The sequence below is a fragment of the Podarcis liolepis genome (genome assembly GCF_965112155.1).
Source record: "Podarcis liolepis genome assembly, chromosome: 1".
NCBI classification, from domain to species: Eukaryota; Metazoa; Chordata; class Lepidosauria; order Squamata; family Lacertidae; genus Podarcis; species Podarcis liolepis.
The window spans coordinates 98,480,666-98,495,530 of record NC_139554.1 but is presented as its reverse complement, the minus strand read 5'-3'; the positions used below and the strand labels follow the sequence as shown (position 1 = coordinate 98,495,530).

Here is a 14,865-nt window from a genome sequence, read left to right as displayed (position 1 = left end):
ATTTAGGGGGGGGCAGCTGCCCACCTAAATCAATCAAAATCAATACAAATCTGAGCTTCTGCCTCCCCGCAACAAAAATCCTGGCTATGCCCATATTTAAATCACAACATGCACCATTAATAAAAAGCGCAAAAACAAAGTTGTAAACTAATAAAAAGATTCAAAGCCATGAAGTATTTAAATTTTTCTGACAAATACTGTAAAATTGGAAGAGCCAGAAGAAAGCCTTGGAACAGTTCTGATACAATGAATTATTATATTATACTAAAGTATTTCATTTGTACAACAAGATCTGTCAAACAGCAAAAGAAAGAAAATCACATGCATCTTAAATAGAATTTTCACTGAGCACATTTATAGTAGGCAGACTATTAAATAAATACAAAGCTTTTAATGAAAACCCCTCAGCAATAATGGTGATTCTTTTCTTATTGGTATTGAATAAACTCTGTGGATCCTAAAATAACTTCAGTTGGGTATTTGAAAACAATATAGTACATAAATCAATGCAGACAGACACACAGATTAAGAAAAAAAATATTTACTTTAGGCTTACTCAAAAGCCAGACAAATTGTTTCTGGTTGACTGCTTCTGCAAACATCATTTTTTTAAAAAGAATTCATTTAAATGTAAATTTAAGGGTACTCGCTACACTGTGTGTTGATTATCAGATTTGAATGTCTGCTGACATAGTCTAAAATAACAGCATATTTCAGATAAACTAAATCCATTAATGAGCAAATAAAAGTAAGGAGAAGGAAGGGGTGTTATTTATTTAAAGCTTCCAAGGATTTGAGAATTATTTATTGTAAACAGTTGTTGCCTAGATATATATTAGACTTTGTAGCTGATAGTAGAGAACAATTACCTCCAAATAGGCTTATGTAGCTTATCACTTATTCATTATAATAAACAACACTTACAACACCATTATGGCCTTAGTATGTTCCTCATGCATTGTTGGAGTAATTTTACAATAATCTTGTAATGCAGGCCAGTAGTATTAGCCCTTAAATAGGAGTGGAGTAAAATTTTAAATCAAAATTTTGAGAGAGAGTGTCAGTGTGGTATACAGTGAGGATGGGAGGCGAGGATTCAAATTTCTGCTCACTGAGTGACCTTGGGCCAGTCACAATCCCTCAGCTTGTGTGTAGAAACCACTGTACACTGTCCTAAATGTGTACCTATGCCACCCCTTACTTACACTCTCACAGACTAACACAAAAGCATAACTTATTATAAGAGAAAGTCCATACAAACTAAATGCACAGTAACTAATGTAAATTTGCCATATATTATATATGCAGGACAGCAATTATAATAAATACATTCACAGACAGTGAAGAGAATAAGCCCTTGTCTATAAGAGGAAGCAAAGTGGTTTGAGCATAGCCTTGTGTTTTTAAAACCCAAGGCGACTGCCATGTAAGCAAAGTTTCCCTATTCTAGCTCTTGATAGCTGATCCTGTCGCAATGGAAAATGTTAGGGCAATCCTTGAGAGTAGTGTGGAAGGTAGAGGAAATCGTTGGAGCTGTGACAACTAGCCATACACAGCGAAAAATATGGGTAGATATTAAGTGGGTTTTCAAATTCTATGGATGGGCCTGCATTAAGGAGGGGTTTGATGAGGTATATAAGTGGGGAGCTTAATGGAAGAAGATTTTACTTGACACCTAAGTGATACCCATGTTTGTCCAAAGAAAACCCAAATCTGTAGATTGAAGACACAGGGTTTGTGCATTTAGCAATCTTCTGAGAATCAAATAGTTGGTCTTCCTAGTGATTCCTGTCACATCTGCCCAACAGGTAAAAAGGTAATAGAAAAGGCAGTTCCAATGGAGCTCTGTGGTCATGCCAACCACAGTGAGCCAAACTGAATGCTTACTCAGGGAATAGTGGTAAGACTTATTTGTCATAAAAGAAAAAAGACCATTGTCTAACTTATTGAACTGCCTTGTGTTGCAAGAGAAGCTGTTGGTATAATCAATCTATTAAGATGCTGTGTTTAACAATATACGGTATCCTATTTTTATTACTTGTAGTATATAAAATGTTCATTCGTTGCAGATGTTTGCCATCATTATTGTGTTAATTCTGAATCCTGCACCATTGCTGATGATGGCAATGTAGAATGTGTCTGTCCTCTACGATATGAAGGTCCAAAGTGTGAAACAGACAAATGTATAAAATGCCATGGAGGGCAGTGCATTCTGGACAAGGAAAGCGATGACATAATGTGCAAGTAAGTCTACATTATGATAAATAGTTAAATAGGAGGAAAATATTTTAACAGTGCAATGCATGCACAGTTAATCAACATGTATCAAAATAGTGGCACACAGTATGACTGACTACTTGTGTATCAAGTCTGTGGTTCAAATGTACTTGAACTTGAGTTGGTGCCATATATATGAGATTTTAAAATACACATATATACCAATTGTTCCGATCAGCACAGAGATTCAAAACAAGCCAGAAGGCAAAAAGAACAAATATCCCAGGAAATTGTGTGTGTGTGTGTCTGTGTGAATGGGAGGGATGAAAATCATTACAGTGGTGCCTCGCAAGATGAAATTAATTCGTTCCTCAAGTTTTTTCTTCTTGCGAGTTTTTCGTCTTGCGATGCATGGTTTCCCATAGGAATGCATTGAAAATCAATTAATGCGTTCCTATGGAAACTGCCTTCAGACCAGGTCCGGGGACAGTCTGTCCCCCGACCTCTTCTGAAGGCTGGGGGGGGGGGGACAAGGGCTTTTCTTCCCACCGCCAGCATTTTAAAATAGCCCGGGACAGCGGAGGACTTCTCCGCTGTCCGGGGCGATGTAAAAGCCCCTGGGAAGGCAGGCAGGGGGGACAAAGACTTTCGCCCCCTGCCCGCCTTCAGAAGAGGTCCTGGACCTCTTTTGAAGGCGGGCGGGGGGCAAAAGTATTTGCCCCCCCCGCCTGCCTTCAAAAGCCGTCCGGGACAGTGGAGAAACGCACTGCCTTTCTCCGCTCTCCCGGGAAGGCAGGCAGGGGGGAGCAAAGACTTTCGTCCCCCGCCCGCCTTCAGAAGAGGTCCTGGACCTCTTTTGAAGGCGGGCGGGGGACGAAAGTCTTTGCTCCCCCCTGCCTGCCTTCAAAAGCCGTCCTGGACAGCGGGAAGCGCTTCCCTGCTATCCCGGACTGCTTTTAAAATGCTGGCGGTGGGGAGCAAAGCCTTTCGGCCCCCGCCGGCCTTCCTGGACCTCTTCTGAAGGCCGGAGGGGGGGAAAGGCTTTGCTCCCCACCACCAGCATTTAAAAGAGGTCCCCGGAGATTTCCCTATGGGCTTTCTTCTTGCGAAGCAAGCCCATAGGGAAATTCGTCTTGCGAAGCGCCTCCAAAACAGAAAACCCTTTCGTCTTGCGGGTTTTTCGTCTTGCGAGGCATTCGTCTTGCGAGGTACCACTGTAGTACCTTTCACTTCCCTGCTAAAAATGTAACATATTAATCAGTGACTTCTGATTCTTACCTGGATATAAATTCACATCCTTCAATCATTCATCTCAGAATAAGGACCTGGGCATGAGTAAGTCAGTCTGCTGTTTTCATATCACACAATTAGAATAATTGGCATGTGTTTTACTATGGAACTGTCAGGACCATCCAGATATGAACAATTTGCTTATCTTTGGATATTTATTTATTATCCAAGGGCTTCTGACCTTCCTATGCATTATCTTTTTTTCAACCTTGTACAGTCAAATAACTGACAATGTAAACAACATGGGTTGGTAGTGACTTTGGTTTCTAGAATCTGCATTCAACAGTAATAGTGTATCTAACAGTAATGATGTTTCTCTTATAGCTGCACAAATGGAAAGATTGCATCCAGTTGTCAATTATGTGATGGTTATTGCTACAATGGTGGTATATGTCAGTTGGATCCAGAGACAAACATACCCGTCTGTCTGTGAGTATGCTGCTGTATCTGACAATCATTAGAACATTTTTACACCCAATCAATTCCTTGTGCCATTTTATCTTCTTTTCTTACCAAGTGTGGTGGTAATGAATTTTTTGCTGATCCAGGTCTTTTTTTTGGTTTTTGACAGTTTTCAGAGTTTTAACTGGAAATGATAGAGGGGTGATTGGCATCTTTAATTACATAGTATATGTTATAACTGCTCTTTGTACCGACTTGAATTAGTGCATAGATAGATATGCTGAGCATATTTTCTCCTTGTACGTTTTAGCATCAAATGTGTATATCTATCTATCTACTATCTATGCATTTAAAATATGTTCGGCAAAAAAAGGCAGAATATTTATTTATTTAGCTGTATTTTACTGAAATTCTGCAGATGCTCTGTGGGATTTAAAAGTCAGCGCTGTGACCAGAAAGTGAACCCTTGTGATTACTACTGTCAGAATGAGGGAATTTGCACTTTAACTGCGTTTAATGAACCGAGATGCAAGTAGGTTTAACCTTCCACTTAATGCTGCGCATTTTGTGACATCATTTCAGGCCACAGTTCATTGGTTCACATCATGCACATCCATATACATTTCACAATTTATACTTAATCTCAGGGTTCATTTGTGCAATAAAATGTAGCTTTTGTGTAGTCTTGCTAATGAGTGTATTCAAATAGTGTCAGATATGCTATTGCTATATTATTAGGACAGGATATTATACTACTATTTATCTACATAATGACGATAAGGTGACATGTCAGGAGGTTCATAAATAAGTCTATATTTAAATAGCTTGAAGTTTATAAAAATGCCAAACTACACATAAATACATCGTTTGATATTCTAAAACCTTACCCTTTAATTCTACAATGTACAGATTAATTGAACAAGGAAAGCAGACAGTTTTGTCAGCTCTTGGAAGTGATAAACATCTTAATCAATGTAATAGAAAAGAATTTTTAAAGCAATTACTCCAAACAACAACAAATTAGAAGATCTGCCTTATCTCTTTACTATGTGCAATTTATCTTCATTTATTGCCAGCTTTTAATCACAATTCAGATATGAAGCTACACTTGTCTTGTGCAACAGGAAAATGTATTACGGTATCTTGAATTCGAAACTCTCATTTCTACTGAGACTAGGTGCAATCCCACACTTAATTAAGTATGCTTAAACCAAGTGATAGAAATAAGCATAAACATACACTGTGTTTTGTGGGCATAATTTACGGCTGCCCCATAATGAAAGCAACCTTTTATTATGGTGGGGCCACTTTGGTCCCCTAATGTTTGAAAGCTGCTTCCCATTTGGATTGCCTGAGGAGCATGGAGAACCTTACACACAATGTGCTTGTGCCAATCCATACGCTTAGCAGTCTTAAAATAGAGCATATGCAATGTAAAGCTGCTGCTGCTACAAATAAACAGTTCTCTAGTTGGCCATTTTAATTTTTCGCAGTTCAAACGTTCTGCCAGCAGCATGCTGGACGTATGGCATGTCAAGTTTATCTTCCCTTTTTTATATATGGATCTCCTTTGTGTACAGACTATCAGTGAAGAAGTTTAGGAAGAAAAAGGTTCTGTTTTTAAGATGTGAACTAGACAATATTTAACATGTTTGGCATCTAGGGTGTGCTATGTAATGTATCCCCCAGCATAAATCTTACTTTTCCTTTGAGTTTTTCCTGCCAGAGTATTTTGTGTACCCTTTCGCTATTTTATTTGCAAGTATTTGCTTTTGTCAAGTGCACTTACAGTGCAATCCTATACATATCTACTCAAAAGTAAGCCCACAGAGTTCAATGGGACATACTCCTAGTCAAGTGTGTATAGGATTGTAACCTTTGTGGTTGTTGACTGTTCTTAACTCTTTTAAAGTTATTTTTAACTAATAAATAAAGCCCACTATATAGAATACTTTATCAAGAGTGATACTATTGTTTTATTTCAGGAACCTTTTCAACCTGTGGGCCACATTCTCTTGTAGGGAAACTTTTCAGAGACCACATGCCAGTGGTGGATGGGGTCAAAGAGGGTGAAACCATGAATGCAACTCTTACCTTTCAGCAGCAGGCTGCATTCCAGCTACACAAACACTACACTCTGTCTAGAGATATATGAACCAAGCAGTAGGGCTGGGTGATATCTGGTTTTTGAACAGATATCTTTGTAGGGGCATTGGCAGGCTTAACGGTTTCCCGCCACATCCTAATTTTTGCTGGTGCCTGCTCTTGTGATTCTCTCCCTGCTGCAAGAGGCAGGGAAGAGCTGGGCAAGCAGAGTTAACAGGGGCTGCAGGAATCAAAATCTCATAGTTTTCCCCACATTGTGACTTTTGGATAGCACACACGTCATGATTCATTATATACTGCTAGATCAAAGAATATCATGGCATGGACTTCAAACTGGTTTTGGATAATATATTGATATATCGCCCAGCCCTACCAGGCAGGAAGCACTGGATGCATTCCACACAGCCAAACGGACTCAATAAGGATGTGGAGTAGAACTGGGGTGAGGGGCATGTCCTGAGGCAGTGGTGTGGCCAGGCAGAAAGGTATGGAGGGCTACTTTCAATTCCTGAGCTCTAGGCTGTTCACTCCTATTTTATTTGCAGTATCTCCCAGTATTTTGCCATGACCCGAAGCATAAGCATGACAGAGTCTGGGAAGTTTTAAGGGATATTAAGCAAGGAATATATTCCTAAAAGCTGGAGGTCACATAGAAGGATAGATCCCTCCCCAACACAGCAGGTCTTAATAAGATAATTTTAAAAGTAACTATAAACCAAATTGGGCACCTTTCCTAGAAAATGGAAGGAGTATTCCGTCAAAGAATAGAACTACAAAGGTTATATAAGATCACAGTTTAGGATTCCACTGCTTAAATTTGATATTTTTCAAGTCACACAAAAAAAGTAGCAATGCTGAATTTAAAAATCCATCTTAAGGCTATACCATTATTAGGCCAGCCGAAATATCACAGAATAATGTCTGCTGCCTCTTCTCACATTCTGTCTTAAGATTTACCAAACCACAGTCTGAGATCCATGGCTTTATCACCAGCCACTTACCCACCCCCCCCAACCCTCTTGCTTTGTTACTCTAGCCTGATGAAGATTTCTGGAAAACTCATAAGCTTGCACACTACTCTGCGACATTTTAGCCTAATAAAGGCACTGCCCTAAGATGAGTTAAGAGGTTTATTATTGAATCTCATAGAATGTTGTCTTTCATTATCTGTTCTTTATAAAATGATATGTAAACTGGCAATATTGAGTTATACTTCCTCTTTGAATCTAAAAACAACAAAAAGGTTCTCTAATATGGTTCATCTAAACATACGTTGCTGCCCAAATAAATCCAAGGCACACAGATCCAAAGTAGACCAATCTGTCTGTCTCCCTTATAAACACTGTAATTGCTTCCTGAAGCATCATCAGCATTTTACATTAACCAGCTCATTTCATTTTTCCTAAGCCATATCATCCTGAAGATATAAATCTACTCTACTCAAATGTGCAGAAAGGTTGAAGACCAACCAAGATGCATTAGTTACCTAATGTAATCAAAAACAGAAAAAGATTTTAGGTGTTATCTTAATTATCTTAGACTGAACTCATTGGGACCTGCTGTTCAGTGGATATGTACAGGACTGCCCCACTTTGCGTGTCGAGGTCCCACAAGCCACCCACAAATACATCACAGTTCACACATAATTTTGTTTAAGGTTTTTGGCATAATTTTGGCCACAAATTTATTAAAATACATAAAGGTGAGTGGTTGCTTAGGCATTGGTTCCGGCTATCTGTCACCGCCATCAGGACAGGACTGACTTCAGGATTCCAGCAAAAGCCAGTCGGGGAAAACAATATTGGGGAGAGCATGGAGCCGGGCACCAGACCCTCACCTCCCCCCGCATGCTCCCAGGAGCTTGCGCGGCCCAAGCCCCAACCAGGGATTTGGACGAAAGGATGGCAAGCCCCTAGATTTCTTTAATGGAATTCCCTTGCAGCAGCAGCATTGGAGGGGCAGGCACCACCAATCCATACCCCTCCACCAACAAATTTTTTAACCAATGCCTAACCTTACAAATTGTGACGATTTGCTACACGGTAGGCAAAAACCAGATGGCACCAGCCAATCAGCCAACTGGACAAAATTCCTACCAGGCCCCTGCCCCAAAAGCAGACGACCCCATGACAGGCATAGCAAGGTCAATGCAAAGACCAATACCTAGGGAGGGTGGGCGGGTCTTCCGATGCACGCAGCAAAGAGAACAGTCAGTGCTGCGTATCTTCATTTAAAACCTTTTAGCCCTTCCCCTTAATTGGCAACATCAAAATTTCCCTAGTAACAGGAAACTACCCAATCCTTGCTAATGGCTATCCAAAGGATCCCGCACAGCAACAAGAGGGTGGCCTGCCAGACCCCACCACAACACATGCTCTCCAGGAAGGAGAACACGCTAAATCAGTAGATTGCTCAGATATCAGTGAATCACAAATATACGCAAAACACTCCTTTTATGAATGCCACTTTACTTAAGTACACTGCAGAATGGCAAAATGCCGTCAGTGCTTCAGCCTACAATGTGGATTGAATGATTGAATGTTTACCCTTAAAAATGGATATGGCTCTTGTAGAAAGCCATTGTTCTCATCAAACAATTGAAATTTTATGAATGATATGAAACATCCATATGCATTCATCTACACCTCTGTCAAGTGAGGACAGAACTGTATAATACAACAACAATCACTAACATTTTCTTAACTGTTTCACAGTCAATGGATTCTTTTGAAAAATGTTACTCTGCAGCATACTGAACCACAACAAGTTTATAAGAACATTTTAAAATTAAACAATATTATCAAATATATTTTGATTTTTTCCCCTTCAAAATCAGGCCCTTTAAAATGTACAATTTTTAGTCTAGAATTGGCACACACCTTTTTTCAGCATTAATTCTGCAGAATCTTTTCAGATAACACCAATCACAAAACTCTGTTTCTGTAAGCACTGACTCAAGGGAATCTATGAATATATTTCAGAAAATTAATCTAAGGATAAAATGCTCTAATAATGTGATTGCAGTATGTAAATAACAGGTTGGATTCAAAAAGTTTGCTTGCAAAGGAAGCTTCTTTTGTTTGAAAAAAAGGAACCTTTACAGTGGTCAGATCTGCACTTTATTGTTGCAGGAGAGTTTTTGCAAATTTCCTCCTCTTCTTACCACCCCCTGTACCCTCTAAAACTCTGCTCTGGAGGATTGGGAGATCCTACAGAAAAGTGTTGGAAGTAACATTGTGAGGGGAATACAAGGCAAGGATAGTACCATTACAAGGAACCCTTCGTTGCAACTAGTCGTCTGATTACAGAAAGTGGCCTAAACCACAACCAACAATTCTAATATACTTTATTTGAGAATTTTAGATTTTATTACATATATGAAGTCTTCATTAACAGTGAAAAAGTCAGGGGAAAGAGGAATGAAAGATTTAGGACAAGTGTAGATTGCTGTGTGAGAACTATTGTTCATGAAAAAGTAAAGCAAGGGCTTTACTTTATGCACAAAATTATCAACATTTCACCCTCTAATGCAGATTTTGAGAAGAGGAAAGCACAATTAATTATTAATCTTATCCATACTTCACCATTACAGGGTTGGTTACAACCATTTATAATTCAATATTTTTTAAAAAAATAATAGTTCAAAAATAATTATAGACAGAGGAATATGGTGGGTACTAAAATATATGTGTGAAGAGTCAAAGGCCAAAGTAGAGAGATGTGTCTTCAGCATACAAAGTTATCTTTGGCCCAACCAATCCTTCACGCTAGGAGAAGCCAGTGCAAGAGATCCCACTAGTACAACAGGAGTTCTCCTTGTGTTCCTCCACACCTCCCCCAGATCCATTCTGGAGGGTCAAGAGAACCCCCAGAACAGCATGCAGGAGGACAAAAAGGGGACGTTACTGTCTAGCAAGCATAAATGATTGTGCTTAAGGAAAGAGCAGATGACTTCCTCCTTATATAACAAAGGTGCCAGATGTACCTCCATAGGGAGGGAATGCCACAACTGCCACATATGTTGTCTTCACCTGGCCACGCAAACCCCTGCACCCTTCAAAAAACAAACACTACTGAGGGCAGTGGGCTTAAAATTGGTTTTGTTGTAGATGGACTCCTTCAGGCAGGGATTAAGTTGAAGAAATAATAATAATACAGAGTAGGGCCCCTCGATTGATCTTAACCCACAAGAGCGTCTGCAGGGAACGATCTGGTATTTCAGATATTTTGGGCCTAATTTGTTTAGGGCTTTAAACACTAATATAAGCACCTTGTATTGGCCCCAGAACTAAACTCGCAACCAATCCAGCTACCATTAAGCACTTTCAAGAATAATTATGATATGTGTAGAGATCCTATGGTAATTAATAGGAGATAGAAATGTTAGCCTCAGCTAGATTTGTGCCCAATGTGTTCACCATTTATAATAATAATGCAATAATAATTAATAACCAGCCACCCGATTTCACTGTTTCAAAGTTAAGGTACTGAGATTTGACATATGAAAGATTTTTCTCCAAAATAAGGTTCTGTGATTTACAGCATATCCACAGATAGATGGACATATTTCTTCTACTGCCGCCATTCGACAATATGTCATTCCCCCTGTTTTTGAGTATTTGCAGTCTACATCATTCAAAGGTGTTGAAATGAGTATTGCTAGTACCAGGAACATAGTCTGCTAATTATAATAATAAATAGCTACTCTGGCTTTAATTATTATTTTTCAACGTTAATTTAGGCTACATAGTATGATTTTCTGCTTTTCTGTTTTGTGTTGTCATCACGTGTGGACTCAGCACATGTAGTATGCTATTACAAATGGTGTTTTAATTATCACCTGTGAAATCTAAATGTTATTGTAAACCATAGTGATATTTGCTGCACTGTACTTTACGGATTTTTAAAGCAAGAAATATAACTGTAGATTTTCAGTTAAGTGTACAAATATTACAGAAATAAGTTTAGAACTTAAAATCAGGAAGCACTGTATCACATACATCAGTGCTAAATTAGTTGTGGTATTATGACTTATAGCCAGCACAATTTAAAGAAAGTAGCAAGTTATTTATGTGTATTGCTCCATAGCAATGAATCTGTTGCCATCAAGCATAAGTAACATGTAAACTGTCCCATATAAGCTACAAATATGTAAAGAATTTTAAAAAATTGTATTTTCAGAAATTGCATACAAACACTTTCATATTTCTTCACTGGAATGTATCCAAACTTTTACTATATTTAACTTTTTATCTTCTCAACTCTCATACCAAACTATGCTTCCAAAAAACATAGTTTCTGTCTGATGGTCTATTGCGCCCCGAGGCCCCCAAGCCCTTCCACAAGTAAATAACTTCACACTGACACGTAGTCAGTGTCAGTTGTTAAGTTAATGGGCAAAATTTCGGCCACAGCTATATTGGTTACATCAAAGTGAGCGGTATTGCCTTAAGGCACTGACAAACTATCACTGACTCCTGCCCTCCCAGCAGGGAGTCTGAAAGGGTAAACGCCAAATGAGGGCACAACATTGATGAAGACCAATGAAGCTCACCCCTGGGTTCCTGTGGTCCTGGCATGGCCCTGGCCCCTCAAGCGGACTTTGGACGAGATCCAGGACCCCCAGATTCCTTTATCGGAATACCCTTATTCATGAAGGGGCAGGTGATGGCCGCACCTCCCCTCCCACACACTTCATTAAGCCTATGCCTAACCGTCTAACCTTACACAGTTGTGACGATTGCTAAGGGGGGTAGGCAAAAACCAAGTGGACACTGCCAATTTGCCAAATGGAAAAATTCCTACCTGGCCCCTGTTCCAAAACAGGCAACCAACCAATATCCGAATCAGGGCCAAAGCAGCAACACCTACAAATAGGGACGGGAGGGCGGGTGTTCTGCAACGCGAAGCAAGTGCCTCAGCCACATCGCGCTGCCACTTTTATAGGCCTCCACCAATCACGCCAACTGCACTGATTGGCTCAAACAGCCTGGTGTGATTGTGGGGTCATACAGACAAGGTCTGGGCCATGCTCAGCACCTTCAACCTGGTGGGGGTTCTCTCAGGGGCCCGTGCGCAACCAGGACCCTCGTTAAAGAGATCCCATTTGCAGGTAAGTTAGGGCTGCTTTATAGACCTGAAAAATTGAATAGTGATGCTCCCCCTCTCCCCAGATGTATGCATGTGTGTGTGTGTGTGTGCGCGCACACACACACACACACATTCAGTGCAGCCATATAACAGATTGCCACATCCTTTCAGTCATGCAGAACCTTTCTGCATACACATCCTATTCCACTCAGTCTCTTTTCCAACAATCTGCTGCTATTGGCAAGATACTTAGAAACCATAGCTTAATTGCCTTTCTCTATATAGGATAGAAGCAGATGTGATACTAAGACAAGTGTTTCCAATAGTTAACATGTTTGGGATGGAGATACAACAGTCCAAACATATACAGGACAGATGGCAGCAAACATTAAGACAGATGATAGCAAACACTTGTACTATTAGCTTAAATTTAACTTTGATGATTTCTTCTTGACTTAAAGGTAACTTTCATGCAAGTATGAAAATAGAGTTGCTTTTAATACTTTTTATGCCGAATTGATCAAGTGTGTGTAGTTCACAGTGTGCAAAGAACAGGCTAATTGACTTGAACATTACATCGCTACAAATTCTATTTCAGTGTTAATGAACCTCCTTGCCTGACTAGAAGTATACTTTTCCTTGGATAAGCAAAATTAACAAATTAATAACAGTAAATACCACCAAGATATATTTCATCTAATGAAATATTATGGTGGCTATCTCTACACCGTACAACATGCTAATTAATTTTTCTCATCTTAAGAAGATGAACATTAAAATGTCCTGCTTTACTCTTGCCTTTATGATGAAAAGGGGGCTCAAGTACTGGTAGACAGAATACCTGTCTTCCATCCATGAGATGTAGAAAAGTTTAAGGCTTTGTTACGGGATTGTCTTCTTCTTTACTCCTTTCAATCAATTGACAAGAATGGTTAACTAGTTTGCTCCTCAGCACTGTCTCATAAAATTTATATCTGGCATGATATAAAGCAGACAATTTATATGTGCCTACATGATCAGAAACAAGGTATAACTCTATTTCAGTCTCCTTCAGGCATCTTCCTAGATGCTTCCCCCCCCCCCCCCATTGACAGACATCGCTGAGGTAGAATTAGTTTTAACAGAGTGATCTCATTTGACATTGCTTCTCTGGAAACCATTCCACCCCCACCCGCAATCAATTAACGCAGGAGTATCAGACATGGTGTTTTCCAGATGTTGTTGGACTCCAAAGCTCAGCAACCCCCACCATTACGTCCAAAGGTTGAGAGCTGTAGCCCAAAAACAGCTGGTGGGGGCACCAGGTTGACTACCCATGAAAATCAGCCAATTAAAATAATGCAGCCCAGGTATCACCCAAGCTTAATGGATAACAAGTAACTCATTTCAGAATATTCCATTTTTAATAGCTTTTCATTTCTACTTGTGGCCTGTTCATAAAAAGCACAATTATTGCTCAGGAACAGAAATAATTGCTACTTATATGCCTAGGATTCCTATTCTGGTGCTTCTATTAGTCTAAAGTCAATACATTTTAGGTTAAGACATTTTGCAAAAGACACAGGAGAGAATAGTAAAATGAAAACAGTTTTGTAAGTAAAAATGAGACTTCCCGGTTTGTGAATGTTTAATGTCATCAGTCTCTACTAACAAGAGACTTTATATTTAGTTATTATCTGTGACTTTCATTGCAGGTTTTGATACCCAATGTTAACAGTACAAACTGGCATTGTTGTATTACCACTTAATTATTTTGTAAATTTTGATAAATATTGAAGAAATGAAAATGGTAGCATCATTACACCTTATTGGAGACAATTTTTGTTTACTCTAGGACATGATTTTTCGGTCATTAATGTGGGCTATGTCTGTTTAATATATTTTTATATAATTTGTAGGTGTGAGTTGATTTTATTATCTTAATTGGGTTGTTTTAGATGCTCTACCAACTGGTCTGGTACACAGTGTGAGAGGCCAGCTCCTAAAAGCAGCAAATCTGACAATATCAGTACAAGTAAGTTTTTTTGAATAACAATGTTAATATAATTTAAGCCGCTATTTAAGGAACAAAGCATTTTTTGATAGCAGTGGAAGTTATTGGAATGGGCATTTTGCTACTGTTATTGACATTAATTTATTGTAGCTTTCTTTTTTAGATCTTATGATTTAAGTGGAAATTGTTCAATTCGGTTGTGTGTTTTTTATGTTTTCTTTATTGTTTATGACTACTTTTGTTATGTTTGTAATGTAAATCTTTTCATTTTGTAAGCTGCCTTGGGCATGGTTTTATCTTTGGAAAGGCAGCATACAAATAAAATGATGATGATAATTGACCATTCCTGTGGACATGTGGGGCGCTCTGATATGAAAAGTATGGGGCAACTCTTAGAGCCTAACTATATGAAATGTTTATTATGCAGTTTGCCATTGCAAACATTTTCTCTCACAAATTGACAGCATGGAAGCTCACAGTTTGGAACGGGACACTGGAAAGGGGGAGGTTAATTCTTTACACCAACGCAGTCCTGATATGGATAGGGGGCCCTGCACCTGCAATTTACATTGGAACATTTAATCAAATGGGAGATTCTTCTCCCTTGCCATGCCATTTGCAGGATTAGGGGAGGGGTACTGATCTCAATCAGGATCAAATAAGGGTAAAGGTTAAAGCTCCACTACCCCTCCATGCCTGAATCCCAATCAAGGTCCCCACAATGGCAGGTAATTTGTGAACTAAAAAGCATGACATCTAGTTTGGGC

The 14,865-nt window shown here is 39.3% G+C and overlaps 1 protein-coding gene across 3 annotated transcripts in view; it reads left to right on the top strand.

The window, feature by feature from the left end:
- LRP1B (LDL receptor related protein 1B) overlaps nt 1-14,865 on the top strand; it is a 742,760-nt gene that overhangs the window by 717,559 nt on the left and 10,336 nt on the right. For 2 of the 3 annotated variants that reach the window (XM_083492761.1, XM_083492762.1), the window contains 4 exons: nt 2,070-2,244; nt 3,832-3,936; nt 4,328-4,441; nt 14,043-14,119. In XM_083492761.1, coding sequence (XP_083348887.1) covers nt 2,070-2,244; nt 3,832-3,936; nt 4,328-4,441; nt 14,043-14,119 — 471 coding nt within the window. The remainder of the gene's footprint in view (nt 1-2,069; nt 2,245-3,831; nt 3,937-4,327; nt 4,442-14,042; nt 14,120-14,865) is intronic. The other variant, XM_083492763.1, reaches the window with a different exon arrangement.